This window comes from Linepithema humile, chromosome 7 (genome assembly GCF_040581485.1).
Source record: "Linepithema humile isolate Giens D197 chromosome 7, Lhum_UNIL_v1.0, whole genome shotgun sequence".
In the NCBI taxonomy this organism is placed as follows: Eukaryota; Metazoa; Arthropoda; class Insecta; order Hymenoptera; family Formicidae; genus Linepithema; species Linepithema humile.
The window spans coordinates 20,982,459-21,005,348 of record NC_090134.1 but is presented as its reverse complement, the minus strand read 5'-3'; the positions used below and the strand labels follow the sequence as shown (position 1 = coordinate 21,005,348).

General features: G+C 34.5%; 2 protein-coding genes and 1 long non-coding RNA gene across 9 annotated transcripts in view; 1 reads left to right on the top strand and 2 right to left on the bottom strand.

Moving 5' to 3' along the window:
* kug (kugelei) overlaps nt 1-16,096 on the bottom strand; it is a 290,315-nt gene extending 274,219 nt beyond the window's left edge. For 2 of the 7 annotated variants that reach the window (XM_067358936.1, XM_012360696.2), the window contains exon 1: nt 4,081-5,027. The gene's annotated coding sequence lies outside the window, so the exon portion shown is untranslated. Of the gene's footprint in view, nt 1-4,080; nt 5,034-8,763; nt 8,818-9,075; nt 9,753-11,120; nt 11,345-11,432; nt 11,670-14,597; nt 14,944-15,180; nt 15,338-15,667; nt 15,832-15,906 lie in introns of those variants that run through there. The other 5 variants (XM_012360693.2, XM_012360694.2, XM_012360691.2 and 2 more) reach the window with 4 other exon arrangements.
* Nucleotides 16,097-16,301: 205 nt separating this feature from the next.
* On the bottom strand, nt 16,302-19,374 carry LOC105668488 (uncharacterized). Its single transcript, XR_001100109.2, has 4 exons — nt 19,240-19,374; nt 18,983-19,155; nt 18,129-18,327; nt 16,302-17,890 (listed from the first exon to the last, which is right to left on the bottom strand). It is a non-coding gene; the product is annotated as an uncharacterized lncRNA (long non-coding RNA).
* Nucleotides 19,375-19,607: 233 nt separating this feature from the next.
* Nucleotides 19,608-22,890, top strand: part of LOC137001108 (uncharacterized) — an 86,216-nt gene continuing 82,933 nt past the window's right edge. The window contains exon 1 of the mRNA XM_067359255.1: nt 19,608-20,185. Coding sequence (XP_067215356.1) covers nt 20,183-20,185 — 3 coding nt within the window. The 5' untranslated portion in view covers nt 19,608-20,182. The remainder of the gene's footprint in view (nt 20,186-22,890) is intronic.

Sequence of the window (22,890 nt, the reverse complement as noted above, 5' to 3'; positions counted from 1 at the left end):
AATGTCCTAATGCTCCTTCTCTTTCTCTTCTTCTGATATTCAAATCCGCTGACAACAATGACCATTTGTTTTCGTTTGAAAAAATCACGATACCGTACGTGTCATTGAGCTAATCAGACGTCATCTACTTTCATTAAAATAAACAGTTATGATTTACGTACAGTTACACGACATGTTATTCTTTTCTTTCTTCGAAAAGTGTTTCTTCAATGATACGAAGGTATTCAGGACACCTAATATAGATGCATTATAGGACGACAGTCGAAGAACCGGAATGTTCGAATCGTGAAGCCTTTTGAATGGCCATGTGAGTTTCGATTATGAAAAAATCGTTTGAAAAGAACCGTTTTTTTCTATCTAGATAGGCTAATTTTTCATTCAGTTAAAATGCCTTGATCAGGCACGATGTTGCACTCGGAGTACATTAATCAGTACTTATCGACGATGCTTAGGCGCACCTATCCAATCAGTGTTTCCAAGACGGACAATGGCTAATCGTTGGAGCCACCTGTCCCCGTCGTAATCTCTCAAGGTGTAATTAACAAAGGCGTTAACATGCAGATTCGAATGGAGCGAGTCGAAGCACTCACGGGAATTATCTGTGTGTTGTACACCAATGATATTACAACATGAATATTTTGCTAACGTATTTAAAGGTAATAATTAAGGGACGGTAACACGCTGCGCATTCAATAAGCAAACAATCATAAGAAAAAACTTAATATCAAATTAGTTAACAGTTTCCGCGTTTTCTAAATTCATTCGAGAAATTATTTATTTTTCCATCTGAAAAATTTACGTGAAAAATTTATTTCACGATTCTCTCTCTCACAATGCTTGTTTGTCGATAATAATTGTAACTATTTACTTTAGGATGCATCTTGAAAAATCGAATCTTTAAAATTATTATACACTTAAAGATATTCAAAAAGTATCAAGATTATTCATTCAACATTTATAAAAATATCTTTATTATATGCATTCTTTTGTTGCATCGATCCGAATGCGGCTTTCTGAACTTTTAACGAGACGCCAGAGTTGCATAGTTACTAGAAAGCTATACGCTTCGTGAATAAAACTGACCACGGTATCGGTTAAAAGAAGTAAGAACGTTAATTCAACAATACACAAATGCGATGTAACGTCAACTATTTTTCTGTTCACGAGAATATAAAAACAAATAAACGTAATGAACGAAATAATTAATCTATACGCGTTTTCTATTATTGATTTTATTTAATTATTTCTTTTATTTTTTAACATATTAGTCAGAACTTCTAAAGCGAGAGATTAGAACGATTCGCGTCTGAGTGTACAACCGTTTTTCACTAGCGCGAATAGCGCATTCTTATTCTCCGCAGACTTACAAAAAGACCACGAAGTTCAGCAAACCGATAACGGCCGACGCTCGCAAAGGCGCTAGAAAAGCGTCGCGCAAACTTTTACTTTGAACTGCTTACTTCGTTACTACGACGGTTACCGTACACACCTGCTACATTTTGCCACACAGGATAGCGATATCACTTAACCGTATTAAATTACGATTTCAACTACAAATCGTAGTCCTTAATGAACACATTCGCGTCCAGATTGGAGCGAGCCGAATCTTATCCCTTTTCCTTTAATATCGTTTTTATACTTTTAATTTTGGGAGTAGCATAACTCATACTTAAAATAAATATGGGTATAATACTCCTATAAGTAAGCTTATAGTACATTCGAAGCAAAATCAGTAGACTTTCCGACAAATTCCACCCAATGTTTTACCTTTCAAGGACGAAATGAAGAAAGAACTGGTTTCTCACCGAGCATCAAACTCGTTTCTCCGCCGCAAAATATGTTGAAGGATTTTCGTCGTTCGAAAAATCGACAATGCGATAAACTACGGTAAAATGTAGGCCTTATGATCATCACTAAAAACTGAACGCCATCATCACCTACACCGCATTTAAATTTCGGAGAATTTGATTTTGTTCGCTATGCTATTCGTATATTTTTTTTCCGTTCTACTGTTATTGTTGCAAGGTAATGACGGTTGTCAAATAAAAATAAGAAACACGAAAGCTTCCAATTATAGACCCATTGCTTTCTCTAGCGTGTTAAAGACGTCTCGCTGATACAGCGGCCGCAGCGGAAAAACAGTCATTATGCGTCTGTAGGAAAATGGTGCGCGATCGTTCGGTAAAAGCAAGGGGGAGCGACGACTTCCCGCGTCTTTATTCTCGCTTCGATGCACAATTGAAGAATTCCTTTGAGCCCCCCCTCCTTCCACGAATCACCGAGCCTCGATGTACACACGGCGCTACGAACGAGAGGCCGAGGCGTCCTCGTCGCCCGCCGATCGGTTTGTTGACACTGTACGTAGACTCGGAGCGCGTTCCCGATACTCACACATGCGTATATGCATATAAACATTGATGCCAACAAAACAAACGCGCGAGATGCTACTCCGAATAACATCGAAATATTTTAGTCGCTGCACGGAGCAAAAAATTTTGAAGTTAAAATTCTTAAAATTGGACACGAGCAGAATTAAAATCAGACAGTAATATATTGTAGCAATAGCTACTTGAATCGTTTGCTACAGTATTGGAATCTCATCAATATGCAATATAGATACAGTATACCTATTTATAAACGGATTATATAGGTTATGCATAAACAATGCATAATCTATGCGAAAAAGAATATGTTTGCGCGTCCTCTTTATATGTTCGAATCAAATTTTACAAAAACAAAATAAATCTCAATTGTTCTCCATTTTTAATTAATTTGAATCTCTTTTTAAGTCGATTTTTACTATCAAAACAAGTTCAATTATATAAAAATTAATATACATGCTATTTATGATGCATGAGAATTCCAATGCATAATATAGATATTTTTATTTTAATAAAGCCGTGCTCTCTCTCTGTACACAACATTTTTTCACTCATGTAATAGTATATGACTATAGAAATTTATCGGTACGATTACTATTGCAATAACTTTCATGAATAATAATTTAAGCGTACAGCGTGTTTTTTTATTATATACATCCAGTTCGACGTAAAAAGCGCAGAGTTAAACAAATTGTACCGAACGATGTAAAATGAATTTACGTACCGTACCGCGTATTAAAATAAACCACGAAAAAAATATGTACACGGATTTTTATCAACGTGTGGGCTAACTAAATTTAGATAAAAATGAACGACATTTTGGTCCTCACACTTTCAACCGAAAGAGACGAGAATCAAACGGCGAGCGAAATTAAATAAATCGTCATCCACAAATTATCAAAAATCATGTTCTTTCGTTTAGCAATAAAGATTAATAAAAACAGTATTGCGTTAAAGCAACATCCTACAATTTTTAAATCACTATGCTTAAATGTACAAAATCCGATATTAAAAATAAATTCATAAGAAAGTTTTATGTTGTAAATTAAATATCTCGAGGAAAAATACAATGTAGTTTGCACGCTTGTATCGCGAAAAACCAAGTTCTTAAAAGCGTGATAAAAAAAACCATTCACCTACCACACGAGTTTTATTTCGAAACTTATTCAATCGAAATCGCGCGTGGAACGCGTCGTTTAAATATTTCACCACGTGAGTTTTGATCACTAAAAGCAATTTTGTGCTTTGAGTATAGTATCACCGTCGCGTGAATAAACTAGCTTTTAAGTCGAAATTTCCATCGATCATTATCGATCGTTTTCCGTCATTTTTTCTTACGTGCAAAAAATCGCGAAGACTGACGAGATTTATTCGAAGACGCCATTTTGCCTGAGAAATGAAAAAAACATGGCAAGAGTGAAAAACGGAGCAAAGAAAAAACAGCTCAATTCACGCCGTTGAATAAATTGAATCATTGTCGCGAGAGTACTCCTGTTTCGTCATATTTCGCGATCGGAAATTTAACACATGATCGTAATTTAATACATTTTATTTCCTCTTTCTCTTTCCTTCTCACTTCACGCAGGTTTTACACATTTCACACCGCTAACCGGTGTACTGCTCGCGAGAATCGAATGCGCCTTTGTCTCGCGGAAGAAAGAGACGTTCGAGGAAGCGCTTGAAAGGAAAAGACACTAACCTTATTTTTGCTGCAATCCCCACAACGACGACGGTGACGGTTCTCTCTCACGCAGCGACGCAGCCCTTTCCGTAATTGTGCTTCCTGTAATCCAAATTCCACGTATTATCCACTGTCCACCGAGTCTCACTGACGCTCGCGCGAACGTATTAAACAACCGTGTCACTGCACTTTGGAGTTAAGCGCGGCGATCGCGAACACGAAACGATCTTTTTTCGATGATTCCACCATTGATAGATTCACTGTCACCCGGTTAACCGCGATTTGGGAAGCTCGGCGCGTTATATGTTCACTTTAGCATCGCCGCTTGACTCTGCGAAACGCACGCGATTAAACACATCGATGATAGCAGTTCGAAACTCTGCCCCCACGTGGAAGCGAGCAACTGCTGTGCGCACACGTCCGTCACGTCGGAGCGGCAAACCGAAACTAGCGCGCCTCGGCGGACACCGAGAAAGGCGAGCCTAGGAGGCTTTTGCCTCTCACTCTTTCTCTCTTACCCCACCACTTCAGCTCGCTCTCTCTCCCTTGCTCTTGCGCATTCGCCAGAGTGTTCCGACATAACGCGCACGGTCCTATTCTTCTCTCGCTCGCTCTTTAGTCTCCTTCCCCCCCAGTCACCGTTCTTCAGTGCTCTCCCGATCTTCCGCACCGCGTTCCCCTCTACAGCCGGTTACCCTCTGCCCCGTTCCCCATCTACCGACTCCCTGACGCGCTCTTCCACGGTCGACGACGATCCCTTCTCTCCCCACAGACGATCTCTTATGCCGGTCCGACCAACCCAATCCCCTTTCCAACTGCAGTCCGGCGCGAACATGTTACCGCGTGCCCCCGTCACCGGTTCCCCCCCCGGTACCACCAAGCAAGCCCCCGCGTTATGCTCCGCTGTGCACGATGCACGCAAGTTCGGGTACCGCGTGCCCTTCTTCTCCCATTTCTCTCTTCACGCTCGCCGGCCTGCCGGCCGGCCGGCTGGTACCGCGTTACGACGCGTTTTGCCGTCCGCAATCAACGCTCGCGACTGACGGTCGCAAAAAAGAAACAGCTCGCGAGTGGGATTTAAGTCCGAGGCGTTCGTGTTTTGTCGGCAGTCAAAATTACGCGTCGCGTTTTAGCGTAACCAGTGAAAGAGTTGGTGCGCGATAATAGGGAAGCACCGATAAACTAGCCGAGTGGATACTCGGCCGTTAATCCGTGTCGATGCGGCGATGAGAAGAGAGCGTTTTTGTCAGCTGATATTCAGCATGACATAGATGGAAGCGGCTTTAATGGAGAGCTAGCGTATAAATCGTTGCGCACTTTATAAATATATCAGAGTTTGTGGCGGTCAGTAAGCTGTATAGAGTATCAAAAAAAGTGTATCGATATTTCAAGAGATAAATCCAGACTGTCGGACAGAGAAAAAGTTTTATATAAAAAGTTTTGTTCAAGCTTATTACATTTGTGCTCATTATATTTATCAAGATACGCGACAGTGTCTGCTAATAATGCGCTGTGTACCGGAATGATGAGATGCATGTTTTATATTTTTCAAAAACACAAAGACGTATGTATATAATTTATTATACATATGTATATGCACATTATGCAAGGACTAAACTAATCGCGATAATATTGCTGATGCATTTAGCAAACGCCACTGCTTCATAAAGCGATAAATAATTGCTCGGTGAGACCAGCATTGTACTGTTTTTTGGTAATCAGGCGTGAATAACAATGGTTAATCGTGCATGTAACGCATAACGAAAGTTTATGCTTTGTTCTGTTTTTTAACGCTCCGAGATTCGTATCGATCGAAGCATTATGCAAAAAGAGTACTACAAATGTTTTTTTTTAATTAAAAAGTACAAATGTTTTTTTTTTAATTCGAAGCACTTTCGCAGAACATTTAATATATTAAAATTTACTATTAATATTATATATTAATGATTGTAATATTAACTGTTAATGAGCAATGTAAAATTCAAAGTTCCACGTCATTAAAATATTTAATTTTATTCATTATTTAATACGATTATTGACAATCCTAATAATGCATTAAACAAGACATTCAGCATTGAACGAAATGAGTTCCGCTGTGTTGAAGTCGCATGTAGAGCATAAATTTTCAAAATACACGCTAATTGACTCGTATGATTCTTGTACAGTAAATCATACTTGCGATATCCTTACACCTGCATCTGCAAAAATTTATGTTATTATAACGGTCCTTCGTATGAGACGCGTCACGCTCGACCTATCGCGTTACCGGAAGGAGCATTTCACGAGAGGCGATAGTTATGTCGTTGGGTTACCATTTAAATCTACGCATAGTGTCAAAGATGCAGGTGCCTTTAGAGACGACGCTAAATTGCGTTCACAACCAGGACAAACGCACGACCGCAGCCAGTTCTGTATTTGTCCCGATAGTTGCCGGTGACTGAGCTAACGGAGCAGGCCGTGTACCCGGAGGCGTTGCGACCGTCTTAAGCGCCCCTATGTTGGAAGTGGCTCACGCGCCCCAAGCGCGAAGTAAAAAAAAGAAAAAAAAAAAAAAACGAAAAGGTTCCTAAAATTTCTGCTTTCACCATTATGCCGGGTCACTGCAAACCAAGCGATCAATTTTTACATGTTTTTACGATTATATTTTGTTGTTGAAAATAAAAAATATTATATAGATATTGATTCTTATTAATAAAAGTACTAAAAGCACGACACGCATAAGAATTCGACTTTTTTTGTAATGAGTGTGTTATGGCTCATCGAAGGGGATATTAAATGGTTAGGAAGCAATTTATCTAAATAGATTGTCGTTGAAATTTTTCGATAACCGCATCGCTATTCAAACGCGTATGTGCTTTATCGTTTAACAATGTGCGCTTGTCACACACATACGAAAGTGTATACACGTATATATTTCGACTATATATTCGACTATAATTTCTCTATTGCTGTTCCCCTTTCCAAGGTGGTCGCATAGGGCGCTGCCTTATCACACGTAAACGAGTGTATCGCGCTGATAGGATCGCTTCCGGATACATAAGTTGCCCGAACAAAAGCGAATGTTGGCGAGTACGCAAATTGTATCTCTCGATATTAAAAAATTTAAGAGTAGTTTTTATAAGACGCTTAGCGCACAGAGTTCTGAAATTTGTGTTGATAGTCGACCATTTCGATGGTCGATCGTTATCAACATTATTTCAAGATTCGTGCTCGACCATCATCGATGGGACCACGAATCTTGAATTTCCGTGCTCGACCATGGAATCAATTAAACCATGGGACCACGGATGCATGGATAGGCTAGGAAAGATTCTGAAGAAATTAGCGTATAGCAAGACTATACTTCAAATATATTTCAAAATCAATAACCAAACAAAAATCGATAACGAAAAATGCGCTCTTTTATTAAATAAATTATTTCAAATGTAAAATATAAATTTTCAATTTTTGTCCCGTTTGTGTAAAACATATTCTTTTTATTTTTAACTTATATTTACATTCGCATATGTATTTCAAAAATTTTAATATATTAAGTTATTCGGAAAATTTGTAGCAATTTTTATGACTAAATAAAAAAATAATTGTTTTATATTTAAATCCATCTTTATTCAATAATATATGTACGTTGTTTTCGACAACATTTGGCCATCTTTAACAACTTGTTTATACATATTACTAAATAAATAAAGATATAAATATATAAAAATTGTTTTTGATTTTCTCATAAAAAAAGACTATAAACTTTTTGAATAATTCAATATATCTTGCTTTAATTCTTATTTAAAAACAACATTTATTAAATATTCCAGAGTTAAATATTCAACGAATCTAAATCCTAGCTCATCCATTTTAAAATAATGGATCTATGACATTATATATTTGTTATATTTTATCTATAACATTCTTGTATATCATTATGCTTATAATATTGCATTGTATGATTTTCTTTATTTCGTATTGAAATTTATCCTATTTTTATTGTATTCACATATACGAGGATAAAATAAAAAGTAAAAAGATTTTTCATTCTCAAATTAATGAAAAATATCCCAAATATTGCAAAGAGACAAACTAGTCCTCATATAATGTTCTTGTCTACACTTACATACTCTTTAATTCATATATTTTTTAACTCATTGCAAACCGGAAACATAAATCAACATGTCCTGTTTTTGAAATGTTAATTTACGTGTTTCGAATAATCTTGTGTGGTATTATTAACATGTTCCATGCCGTGTGGCTTACTGGTGGCCTCACTATTTTCTATTCAGGCCGTTTAAAATAAAATATTTTATATTTCTTAAATTTATTATAGCTTTTTATGATGTACAACATATTTTGTGTATGTTACATTTTATTTTTAGTAATTTCTATAATTATAATTTTTTACAACATATACATAAATTTCACGACGTAAATAGAAAGTTATGTAAAATCAGAGCGACATGGAACATGTTAACAGATAAATATATATAAAATATATATAACGCGTGTGACAAAAAATATAATTTAAATTTATCAAAATAATAAATAATTTGTTCTTCTAGAAACTAACTAAATTTAAAATATTTTGCAATGTGCGAACTAAAATTTTTATAAAATCAATATCATATACGATCTACAATGTGTTAAATTTTATAGTATGTATCTTATAGATCCATTATCTTAATAACAATCAAGACAAATTATAAACTCACTCACCGATTGATGCGCAGCAGCGGAGTTGTCATTCTGTTGATTTGCATAGTTGATGATCTGTAAAATACAAAAATAAGTCAAGATTATAGTTGCGTTCATAATGAATATTTATCAAATCATAATTGAGTACATTGAACTTTTAATTCTTTTTGTAAGCAAATATGGAATAAAAAAATTATTGAAAAAGTTTAATTATTAAAATAAAAAGTAATAAATATGTAAATAAATTCTAATAATAATCAATATTAACTAATGTAAATATTTTAAGTCTTTTAATTTACAACATTTTCAACAAATAAATGAATTATTATTTACCGTAAAGTTGCTCCGCCGGCGCCTGATGCTCCTCCTGAGCCTCCTCCTCCTCTCAGTGGTCCTTCGAAGCACTCACATTGAATCACACGCGTTCGCGGCGCATGCATTGCTCGCATGCGTACCTAAATACGAAAATCGCACGATACTTAAAACGGCACTCCCGACATCACAGGCGAATCGAACCGAATTGTCCAAGCTGTGACGTTACGCGCGAATTCCGTCCGCGTTTCAGACGACCACATTTACTAATTGGGGCACGATTCTCTCAAAACAGAAGGCAAAGATAAGCTCGAAGAAGATGAGGTGATTAGTCATCCAATCAACCGACTAGATACAAGACATCTGAAAAGCAATCGGTAGCGTTTGACTAACTCCGGTAGCCGTCCTCGACTACCTTCGACAGTCCGGCTATCTGTACAACTAGCGCGCTGCACGTAGAACCGAAGATTGCCCTGCCGTAGTCGAGATTTTATGATTGAAACCGACCTTTCCCTCCCCCGAGCCAAGCCTAAAGTAAAAAAAAAATCGTGTCCCAATATTTGTCATACAGCAAAAATGCGTTCATCTATAGATTCGCTATAACTCTCGGCATTAACGGCACTCCCGACGCGCATTTTGTTATACTATACGACGGAACGAATATATTTTGTAGCACCGATTACGCGCACAAAGTTGATCTGTAAAATAAAAAAATAAATGCAGATTAGTGTTTGAAATAATTAATATTTATAAAATAATTACTGCGCACATTAAACTTTATATATGGCGATTTGAAGCGCGAAGGTTTATCTGTAAAATATACAAATACATTTATACTACAATGACATCCAAAATATTTTATCTAATAAATATCAATTGTTTTTGAAGCACAATTTAAGAAAAGCCTGATCAAAAGACTGAAATAAGAATTTCATGAGACATTTGTGAATGTCTTTTTAATAATCTTTTAACCAATTTAAAATCAATATTACTTCAGTACAAGTAGCGAGTAATAAGTTTTAAATTTAAATTTTACTCAAGTTTACTTGAGATAAATTAAGGAATATAATTGTATTATTCATCTAAGCCTCTAAAGCTTTGTTATATTATATTGTGATCGGGAGCGTTGCGACCGTGAGAAGTGCCCCTACGCTGGAAGTGATTCGGGTGCTCCAACCGCTAAGCAAAAAAAAAACGCCACGCCACCACGCGGTTTTTAAACACTTCAAAAATTATCGGGGTCTATTACAATTTTTCGTCCCTCCAAATTTTGCTACGCTGAAGCGTATATTGCGTACTATATTGCAACGCCCCCGCGTGTACCAGGAACACGCAGAAAGAGAACACGAACAGAAGGCCCCTTAGTCCTCTGTTCCCTTCCGCCATCCCCCGTCGCGCTTATCGCCTCTTCCCCTCTTCCTGTTCGCCGTCCTTAGCCCTCACAATCAGTTACGTTTGTGTGCTCGGACAGCATTACCTTAATTAAGAGCGAAGTTTTCTCAAGCTGCTCGCGCGAACACTTCCTAAACTAAGTTCCTTATTGATTTTATCTTAATATCCTTAAGTTCTTCGCAGTTCTTCCTTTTATTTCTCTCGTTCTACGTGCCGCGGCGACTAAATGGCTTTACATGCATAAGATGTCCCATCATTAATGTCGCAAAACTTATCGTCGCTTTCATGAGAATTCCCGGTAACTCCATTTTTCTAAATATGACACGCGACGTGAAGACTGTTTAAGAATTTTCTAATGTAGTTGTGCGTCAAGTTTGAGATTCATCCTTAAATGATTTATGATGCTACACCTTACAGTGCGAAAACGGGTGCTTTTAACATCGACAAAAGATTATACCGATTATATATTTTCTTCACGTATCTATTACATAAAAGATTTCAGATTTTATATTTAGAGCAATAATTTTCAACTTTTGTATGGATTTATTAGCTATCCAATATTATTAATAAATAATCGGTCACATTTTCAGTGCATCTCGGTTGTATCTTATTCGTTGCTCATATACGTACATCCTCTTCGCTAAAAAATGCATTTTTTATAATAAATTATTTACCATATCATTGCTCTGCTATCGCCCAATGCCTCCTAGGCTTCCTTCTCTTCTCAGCGGTCCTTCGAGACACTCACACACGCGTTCACGGCACACGCATTGCTCGCGTGCGTATCTGAATACGAAAATCGCTCGCTATTATAAACGGCACTCCCGACGCGCATTTTGTTATATGACGACAGGAGGAATACATTTCGTAGCACCGATTACACGCACAAAGTTTTTTTCTGTAAAATATAAATACATTTGCATTACAATGATATCCGAAACAATACTATAGTGATATAAGTTATATGTATATGTCTTTCAACCTACCTACTTACATTCTTACACATTTCTTTCTTCGTCTACATATTTTCTTTAGTCCTTCTTTGAGCAGGGACAGCGGAAGGAGATATAAATGTCCTCATTTCTGTTCGAACTTGTTCAGAGCCATTGCGGTCAAAGATCACAGCATGCCTTTGTTCTTTTTCCTCTTTTCAAAAGAAAAACGTGTTGCTACATTCTTTCTGCATGAATGTTTCTAATATCATTGTATGCCCTGCGGAAAATCTGCAACACATGTGTGAAATTTCCCTTTGTCAACAGATGTAATATTGAAATCCATCAATTGAAACAGATGTAATATTGACTACACAACAGATGTAAACTGAATTTGTAAAAGTCACTTAGCAAGTTAAAGAAAAATTAAGATTATCTATATGTATGGAAACATAATTCCAAAATAGAGAGTGAATCGTATAAAAGATTTTCTAATTACAAGAATGTAGACAATGAACTTCATAAGCGTATTGAACTGTATTAATTGAAATAAAAACATAATAAAATTTATTTAGATTTTTCATTACAAAAATGAATTTAAGAATACCGTTATTTATATTATCTTTTTCTGAAACATTTTTTAATTGTTTAATGTAGACATATATCTGCAATAAAATTAGACATACTAATATGTGTATTTGCAAGAAAAGCACGCTGGTTAAAATGACCGAGGTGCTAATTTTAACCGTGAAATTACGTGAGTACTTTTGGGATAAAGGTAAAGCTTAAACATCGTTAGTTTTCGTTAAACACAAGGAAATACATTCACCGCCGTTTGTTTTCGACTTCTGTTAGAAGGGAAAGGATTTCCTATCAAGGGTCGCAGGTGGAGATAACTCGGTGGAGATGAGATGGATGAACGAACGGCAGTAACAAAAAGAACATAGCTTCTAAAAGGTGAGGAGTGACCAGGCAAAGGGAAGGCGCCTAAGAATCAGTCTGTCGTGGTAGAGCCAGTCGTGATCTATACTCGACTCAAGGCTATCAACCTCTAAGCATCCATTAACTACCAGCCGCCAATGTATACCGCACACATATATACGTACGTACACACACGCAAACGAGTTTCTGCGTGCATATACACACACGAAGCGACTGCCCATTCCGTGGTATTTTCACCTTTGCCGTCCGCAATTTCGCGGATCTAAGCAACAGCGCGATTAAACCGCAAAATACTATTCCCGAAGCGTGAATTACTGCCGAACGCACATTATCAGTGCGTATGTTGAATGCGTTTTATCGAATCGTTAAAAGCTTTACTCGTGAAATATTGTACACGTAAAACGATGTCATAAAAGAAAACGGAGCGTGTAATGCAAGCATATTAACAAAGTACAGAATGCGTACATCGAATTCGAAGCTACGGTTACATTAATACACGAGAGCGGACGATCCTCGAAAGAGACACCGTTCAAGAGCAACAAGTGAAAGTTTACCGTGAAGTAACGTAGCCGGAAATCGTGCACGGCGCGCATTATCTCCTTTCCCACTCCTATCCGCTCGCTATAATCAGCTTCTTTGTATCGAATCGTAGATCTCGCTTTGCTTTAATTCACTATTAATCGTTATCAGGCACGATTGGGACATTGTCGATCGATGCAAACGACCTTGTTAATGCGCATCCATCTTTTCTCGATCGGAAATTTACGTGATGAATTCAGTCTCACGAGTACCAAGCTAGCATGATGGTAACGCGGCGCTAGTTCGTTCGCTCCTCAGAGTTCGCAATATAAACCGACCTGGCCAACAAAAACTGGCCGAACAGGTAGCGAAATATGCCGTGAGGTTAAGCGCAGTGAAGTAGACGCTGTCCTAGACGCCGTTTTGCTCGACGCAACACGTTTCCTCGACAATAAATTCTACACGCGCGCGCGTTAAAATTCACTTTATCGAGTCGGTAACGAGTTTTGAGCCGACAATGAGTTTCACATCAAATTTTGTCGCAAGCCAATCATGCAATATTATCTAACTAGATTTTCGAACCAAGTTATTTCGATGTTATGCAACTCGGTTCGCAGTTTTGTATAAGTTAATATTTTGCCATTACATCAAAGAAAATACACATTTGCTAGAGAACTCGGTTTGAAACTCAGCTCAGCTCGGTTTAACTCGAGACTCACTAGAATAATATAACCCTGCTTAAATCGCAAGTGCGCGTAATTATTTCCTTGTTGTTAACGCTCAACAATTAGCGAAAGTTTTTTCGTCGGATTTATACTATCTCGCTTTTTCTAAACCTCAACACGAAATAATTCCAGAGATATATAAACAGCGCGAACGTATTCTTAATTAATGTTATTGCGGATTTTATCTAATCTCAATAAACTTTTATATTATTAAAATCTAAATACACATACGCTTAACACAAAAAATTAATACATGTGTAAATACATCTGTACATAATTGAAAACAAAACATTAAATACTATTTAATAAGGAAAAAAGTTAATGCATAAGATTTATGTATTATTAAATAATTGTTGTAAATTATAGAATAAAATATCTTTTAATTAATGTATCAATTATTCTTTAAATAATACTTCCCAATTTTTTGAAAAATAATTGCTGCAAAATTTTCTTTGTCAGAACTTATAATCGTATGTGAAAATACGTGCATTTGTATTTTCCGTAATTATAATATTACTTACAATCTATTATTGATACGTTAATTATGTGATAATAATATATTAATAGTATTAATTGCCCGATTTATTCATAAATGAATTACACAGAATAGTTGAATACCAATGGTCACAATTAATGCTTATTTTGTTACCATTAATTACTAAATCAGATTGACTGCACTTACGTTAGTTGTACAATAGTTTTTTTCAATCTATATTTCAAAAATCGTAAAACAAATTTTGTACGTTTTTAATACAATAAAGAATTTAATATGCTGGTGCACGTTTGTTTCATTTCTATATCGATCATTTTCATATAAAAAAGTGATGTAAAAATTGTGAAAAAAAATACATATAAAAAATATATCTTATCAAATGTAATTTTTATCTCTTTTTAAATTGTTTTTTAGATATATTATTAATAGATTTTTTAGTAGTTTAATAAAAAAAAAATTATTATGTAGAATCGTATCAAATAGTCTCACAGATAATATTTAATATGTATTTGAATATCAAATAATTGCATATGGACTTACCGATCGTTATCCTGTTGCTTTTTTCCGTCGATTAATCCATTCTATCTTTTATCATAAACTTTAATTTTCCATCGATAATTAATCACTCACCGCACTGGCAATATTTAAAACTCGATAAACGCCTGATACTTTTTCTCGGCACTCTCAAAATTTATGTATACGCAAAGACTGTCAGTGAACGTAATCAGCGGTTCATATTTGTGGCATCTTATACTTGTGTAATCGCCTGAGATGCTTTTTTCGTTGACTTAAAAATATTAATCCTTTTTGTTGAAGAAACTAACTTAAGCATTACCAACGTATAATTTTGATGCTAGTTGTTAATACTAAATACAGACATAGCAAACTGCAAAAAAAACGTAAAGCAAATATTAAATTATACACAATGAAATATCTATTATAATATCTTATTGTGGCCAAACTAAATTAACAAAATTTTTTTTCATCAGCTATGCATGACAATAAAATGTACATATGTACATTTTTAAAGAATTTTATTGTTCAAGTTCTATTATAAAAATATTGCGGTAGTAAATGTAATAAAAGATTATTGCGTTCAATGTGTGACAAGAAAAATACTTACAATCTGGTTTAGGTTATGGTTGAGGAGCTGCTATTGTTTCATGTATTAATATGTTGATGGTAATAAAGACAAACAACCATGTTCTGAGATTTATTTTTATGTGATGATCCAATTTGTAGCAGTTGCATTCCTCCGATGTAATATTTCAAAAATCTTTCTGAAAATAATAACAAAGATCTGAAACTATACACATACACACATCGTTAACCTTAGCTTATATTAAAAATATAAAAATTGTTAAAGTATAATACGATTTATATCTTACTTGAAATAATCGCTTCGCCATTACAAAAGTAATTTCGCGAAAAACAGTTCACAAAAAGCGTGATATAATTACATTGAAAGAAAAATCTATTTAAATTGTATAATGTTTCGATTTTAAATCATTTTATTTTCTCGTTTAATATCACTCTGACTGAGCGAACTACTTGGAATTTAGCGTTAAGACCGCTCAAGGACATTGTTGTTATTGTGGTGTTTTACCTACTCTTGAAGACAACAGAATTTGTCGACGAAATTATTTTAAAATTTATGAATCTTTCTAAGTCATCGATGGTAAACGCCATTTGACGCCATTTTGATGTAACGTATGGATCAGTATCGTATGATAAAAATATAATACAAACAATATCAAAATTAATTTGCAAATATCTAAAAAATGACAAACAAAATTGATTTAACGTTGGAAAGAAAAATTTTGTATAAAATTGCAGAAGGGCAACCTACCTAAATGCAGATGCATCTTTTACAATCTTTTATTTGAAGTTAGATATTGCTGTTCCTCGTCTCGTCATATACATATGTTCAAGCAGAACGCAAATTCGCGGGAACGTTGTCACTCTTGGACGGTTGAGAAGCAAACGCATGTAGGATCGCAATTGATTCCGTATTGATATCGAAATTCTGTTACAGTACAAATAGCATGTGCAATAATCAAGCAAATTATGCAAGTCATGACAAGATATGTCATGAATAGCGTAACTAATATATAATACCATGCGGTTTTAAGAAAACTTTAAGGCATATTCTAAAAATTTTGCGATGCTCCGCAATAGAGTTTCGCCACAGTGAAAATCCGCCTTGTTTGCGGATCAAAAATTTGTTGTAGTAACATTATATAGTTTTTATTTTTTTAATTTACGAAAATGTGTTCTGAAAATGACAAAGAAATCATTATTTATTTTATTTATATTGTTTCAGTGACATTATAAGTTTGAACTTTATAATTTGTTTTATATCAGTTTATAAAAACTAAACGCTAGAGGTCGCACACCTTGATACGCCCATAATCTATGGAACACTAAAAGCGTTTAAATTGTCGACAGAGGTTTTAAGAAAACAAAATAATTCTTAAATTAAAGAAAAATGTATGAAAATCTGTATAAATCTAAGAATTTATTAAATAAATTACCATGAATAAAAAATTTGATCTCTCATGTAGAAATTGGCTTAATAATTAACTTATTTTGTACATATAAAAAATAATTCGACACTAAACATTTTACATTACATAAATGTAATTTAATTAATACTAAATAAATACTGAATTTTTTAGTTATTCCTTTCCATTATTATTTATAAATAATAAAAAGTTTCTTTAAATTAAAAATCTTAATTTTTTTATTCAAAAGTTTGTTATATAGTTCATATATTTAAAAATTAATCTTAATATCAAAAGATATTACATATTTATATATATATAGATATATGAAGGAGGTATATATTTGTTGTATTATTTCTCATTTATGAAATATCTTACTCTTTTTCTTACAAGTAATTGTAATGAATCTAATTGAAACAATATTTTTGAAATAATATACAAGTATCAAATTCCATACCAAATTCTATGTATTGTTAAAGGTATTACATACATATCGTAATATTATTATATATTTATACTTAATATTACATAGGTATTATAGCGAGGAAAAAGCAATAAATTATTTTAACATTTTTATTTGTACATATTTATACATTTGAGTTTATTACACTTAATTATGTGAAAAGTGATAATGAAAATAAAATATTTATACACATATTTTAGAAATTCATAGAATCTTTTATTAAAAATTATAAATTATAAAATTTTTATAAAGATATCTGTATTGTTTTTTTAGATACTGTTATGGTTTTAAAATTACTTAAATTTTTATTACTACTAAATATCACCATATATACAAAATTAACACTTTGCTAAATTTGAATTGTATTAAATTTTCAATGAAAGTTTTTCACAAATTATATTTGAATCATAAATCAAATATATGCGTTATTTTTCATTGAAATTGTTAAATGTTAAGATATTGTTAAATCATAATAAGTAATACTATGTATAGAACATAGCACGGAAAATAGAAAGTAAATTTTATGCACTACTTTTTTTTATTTTTTTACATTTGAGTGCGTAATTTGATGATAGTTAATTATTGTTCAATAAAATATTGGCACAAGTGTTTTCACAGATTTTAATTTGGTATTTTTATGTAAATTGTGTAAATATAATTTTATGTAGATATTAGAGAACTTTTCAAGTTTCAGAATTCACATATCTCTTGGCAATCTTCTAAAGACTCAAAATTATTTAAATTGTTTCTACAACCTTGATAATAGAACGATTCGCAATGTCCTGTTTCTGAATTGTACCAATATCTTAGTACTACAGTCTTGACGAACGATTCGCAAAAACCTAGCTCCAAGTGCAGATAACAAACTAGAAGCAAAATGCAAGTGTATTAAATAATGTACAGTAGAAATATCTATTATAATGCCTTATTGTGGCTAAAATAAATTGACAATTAAAATTTTTTTCTATCAACATATAGTTATGCGTGATAATAAAATGTACATATGTACATTTTCAAAGAATTAAATTGTTCAAGTTGTATTAAAAATATAACAAATGTAATAAAATATTTTTGCGTTCAATGTGTGACAAGAGAAATACTTACAATCTGGTTTAGGTTCTGGTTCAGGTGTTACTGTTATTGTATCATGAATTAATATGTTCATGATAACAAAAACAAATAACAACGATGTTTTGAGATTCATTTTGATGCGTGTGTACGATTGTTCAATTTGTAGCAGTTGCGATTCTCTGATGAATATCTTTCAAAATGTTTTCGAAAATAATGACGCGTGTGCAGTGATCTGAAATTATACATATACTCATTTTTATGCTTAATTTATATTCAAAATATTACAAGTGTTAAAGTACAATATAAGATTTTATATTAAAATAATAAACACTTTATGAGTGTAAGTGAATAATACCGATGCGTCTAGAGTAAGATTTCGTCGAATTTTTTTTAATGATTGTCTTAATAGGTAATTATTTCCAACATAACATAACTGCACGATCGCCATTTTTTACTTCGATGCTCAAAGTCGATTTACATGTGACAGTGGATAGCCAATTGACCGAGATAGGTGAAATGTGTCGAGCGGTTCGTGTGGTATGACTGTGTCATCAAATTGATATAGCGCGCGACGCGCTTATTAACTACGTCATCTTACATTCGTATAATTGCTCGAGACATTTTTATTCAACATTTTCGACAATATTTATGTGCGACGATCTATACAGGTTGTATTATCAAAATTTGATGCATCTACGACGTAATTATCCGATGCTTTTTGTTGACGATTTCAAAATTCATGTATACGCAGTCATTCAATGACTAGCAGATACAGAGGTATGTGAAAGGTTAATACGCCAATCGTCAAGACGGTCGTTAAAGAAAAAAAACTCGACGAAATTTTAGCCTACCTCGGATCCATGCATCATACTGTTAATCTCTCTTACTTGTAAAATACGCGCATATGATCGCACGATCGTCCATTATTTTTCTTCGATGCCCTCAAGTCGATCTTCACGCGACGACGAACAATCAACGACTAGCGGAGATACGTGAAATGTGTCGAGCGATTGGGTGTCAGGACTGTATCGTCAAATTCATAGCACAACGCGTTTGCTAACTATGTCATCATACATTTTTATAATTGCTCGAGTTCACATCCACGTATCGAACTTTTAATCAATTTTATTTGGGAAGTACTTACTCTTCATAACGATTGCACAATATTTTTCTTCCATTTTCTCGAAATTTTTCTCGAAATTTTTCTATACGCGACGACGGACATTCGACGACTAGCGGAGATGCGTGAATAGCATCGAAAGGCTTGCGCAGTTCGCCAAGTTCAAAGTGACGCGTTGCAAAGTCGTTATTAAGTTGTTTGAATGGAAATTTCTTGTCGATCGCAAGGTAATTACTAATTAATATTGCATATTTTGATTTAAATGCACATAAGTATGCATAATTTCAATGTAATAGTTTTCTGTAAACGGTAGAAATATACTCCCGACGGTAGCACGTTCAATATACACACTCTCGAAGCACGGCAGATATTATACTGTTTAGGTTATATGGCGCAAAGCAACTCCTCCCAGTTCGGAGAATCGTCTGGCGATTGTTTTTCCAAGAAGCGCACTTTGTGGACTTCGAGTAAACATGTTTACATTGCGTATGCCTTACGGAAAGAGTTACAGAGACAATTTTAATATACTTTTCTCAAAATAAATGAACATGGACAGAATCGAACAAAATTTCGGGTACTTAACCTAAATTTAACTTATTTTATTTCATTAATATAATAATATGTAATTAGTAATTATTCATCGATCGACGAAGCATTCGTGATAATTGTAACACAAATATTTTAAATATTATTGAGACGGTTTTTTCGCGTTGATCAGGAAATTTTCAACGGTTTCCGTATCGTTTTCTGCATTTTTTTCGCGTCGAAATTGAATGTGAGAAATTGTGTATGAATATTTATATCAAAAGTATAATATTAAACCGTGTAATCGTGTGATTTGTGCGTGATAATCGGTTGTGTTTTCGCGATGTGCGTTTTATTCGTGTGAGTGAATTTTCTTCCCGGGATTTTGGGCCAAACAGACGTTGACTTCGCTGGAATAATAAATGCAGCAAATACACAACAAATGGTGAGTGAATTCATTGTATAATTTTATTCTTATCTTATTTAATCGTAAAAAGAAACACTCTCAACATGATCTCAAGCGTAAGATTTGAAAGACTTAAACGCGTATATCGAATCTTTTAAAAACCTAAAAATTAAATAATTTATATAATTAATTTTGTTATTATCATGAATTGTTATAGTTCAACGATTACGATTAGGCATTACGATATAGCATAATGAGAAAGCACAACATTAAATACATAATTTTGTAGAAATATGATAATGTATTTCATTTTGACATAAGCAACTTAATTAATTTGTATTTCTGTTATGCAGTCATCTCTACAAATAAAATTAAATATGAAATTTAAATTACATATTGTTAGATAATAATTTTATTCAATTTTGCGTTTTTTTCTCATTTCTTTCTATAGAGAATTGTTGAAAGAATTAATAAAATTTTATTTTAACTTTGACTAATACTTACAAGAACGATTCTAAAGTAGTGTTTCCAGATTAAGTTAATACATTATGCTCCATTATCCGATAAACGTGATTTTATAAATTTAACGAGTATGCGATACTCGTCATATATGATTTAAAACGACTTTTGTGAACATCTGCGCTTGAGACATAATGTACGACGAGCTAGCGTGCTCGATAAAATTGCGCCGTCAAGTGGACTCATGAGATTAACTTGCCTTTGAATGGTGCATCAAAGAGGTATATGCGATGTCGCAAATAATTTAAACTCGGCCCGCGGAAAACTTCCGTATTTCTTTTTTCAATTTTTTTAGCGCTATCTTTTCACTTCTTTGCATTTGTCCAACCGCTTGTCCAATCGTTAGAATGAAAGAAAAAATAACGAAAAAGACAGAATATAATAAATATTAATATTAATAGATAACATCAGACAAAAAAAGCATCGTAATAAGTTTTTCTAATAATAGAATTGATGGCCCTTACAATTAGTAATTCTTTTCCACTTTGACGTTATCATGTGACGATGCAAATATGAAAATAGCGCAAGAGAAGTAAGAAAAAGAATAAAAAGTCAGAAAAAAATACGGAAGTTGAGTATTTTTCTAGTTTATCTTAATCCAAAAGCGTAGGTATACGATTTGCCCCGGACTTCAATCGATTCTGAAAGATCTCAGGGATCGTGACCTTTCTTCGGTCATTATAGCCGCCATAAATCATGCGGGAAAATTACAACGCAGACTTCTCGTGATGAGAGTATTACTTGCCAACGAATACGGGAATATCCTTGGTGAAATCAGACGAACTAACATTTTGCGTGTACCAATGCGCAGCTCGTTGAATAGTATAGATTTTCCTACGCAATCATGATGTTTACTTTCGCGGTTTTCGATAACGAGAAGATTTCGATATAGGAGGATATTTAGCGTTTAATACTAAAAAAAATATTGCAAAGTGGAAAATAATTCAGCTTAAATATATCCTGACGCGTACTTGATAATTAACATGACATGAAAAATACAAGAACGAATGGAATTGGTACGCCTGATGCTCGATGTACTGTATAAATCGATAATTGGAACATCAATCGTTTTACACCTGGAATTTCCAATCTTCGCAAAACACGACGCGTATTCGGCAGGTCGGTCGTATTTTTCGCTCGATCCTCGTACACTGATTACATTATCGTTCATTTTACGGTGCCAGGCATTTCGCTCGTTTAACGCTCGCACATATTTTTTGCTCGCGTGCAATTTGCGGGCCTTCCGATTTTGAATCGAATTAATTTCTGCTATCCGGAGTTTAGCTTGTAAACAATCAACGCGATTATCGTAATCGAGGGTCGCGCTATTTGCCTGTTCACACCGGTATGGCACGCATGCAGTTGTTTCGCTGACAGATATTGGACAGTATATTGATTAAAACTGCAATTATCGAACGAGACCACAAAATCCGATAAAAATCGAAGGTTCAGTCTGCGATAATGCCGTCGAATAAATTGGCAATGGTCACAGTTGGCAGTTTCATACTCGTGTAGAGATTTGTGGAGCTTCAGCGACGATCTCGTTCGGAATGCATAATAATTCTATAACTTTTGAGCATATTTTTATGATTTTCCTAAATAATGTAATAAGCAGTTTAGCGCTATATATATTTAAAAAATATAGCTTAATGTGGGTTGCAACTTCGTTGGCGTTTGACAATTTATTTCCAGAAATGGATGCTCTGCAATATCTAGTAGCTGCTTGAGAAATATAAGAACTCCGAATCTTCTCGCTCGAAACTTCGTTCGCGACAACTGCTCCTGTGTAACAAGTTACTGAACTTCGTTCCCGGAAACTCGATTACGTTTTGAATAAATTAACGAGAATCTTTTTCGACCGTGCTCGTTACTCCCACGAAAACTGGAACGTGACCTTCTTTTTCGCACGACAAAAAAAGGAATGTCCGAAGAACATCAGTTCGGAAAAGTTGCAACTTCGTGACGCCGTCAACCTAACTTTGCGCCGCGAGCTCGGACGAGACGCTACCAGCCAGCGTCTCTCTTGTCATCGTGCTGACAAATTGCTTCGCGCAAACCGTCGCTAACGTAAACACGGAACGCCGTGTTGCAGACGGTGGTCCATAGACACACCCGATGCGCGGGCGGATGAGTAGCAAAGGTCGATCCATCGACGTAGTCGCCGGTCTACATCGACGGATCGATAAGTATTTCGACAGCGGCGAACAATGGTCCGAGCATGCCGC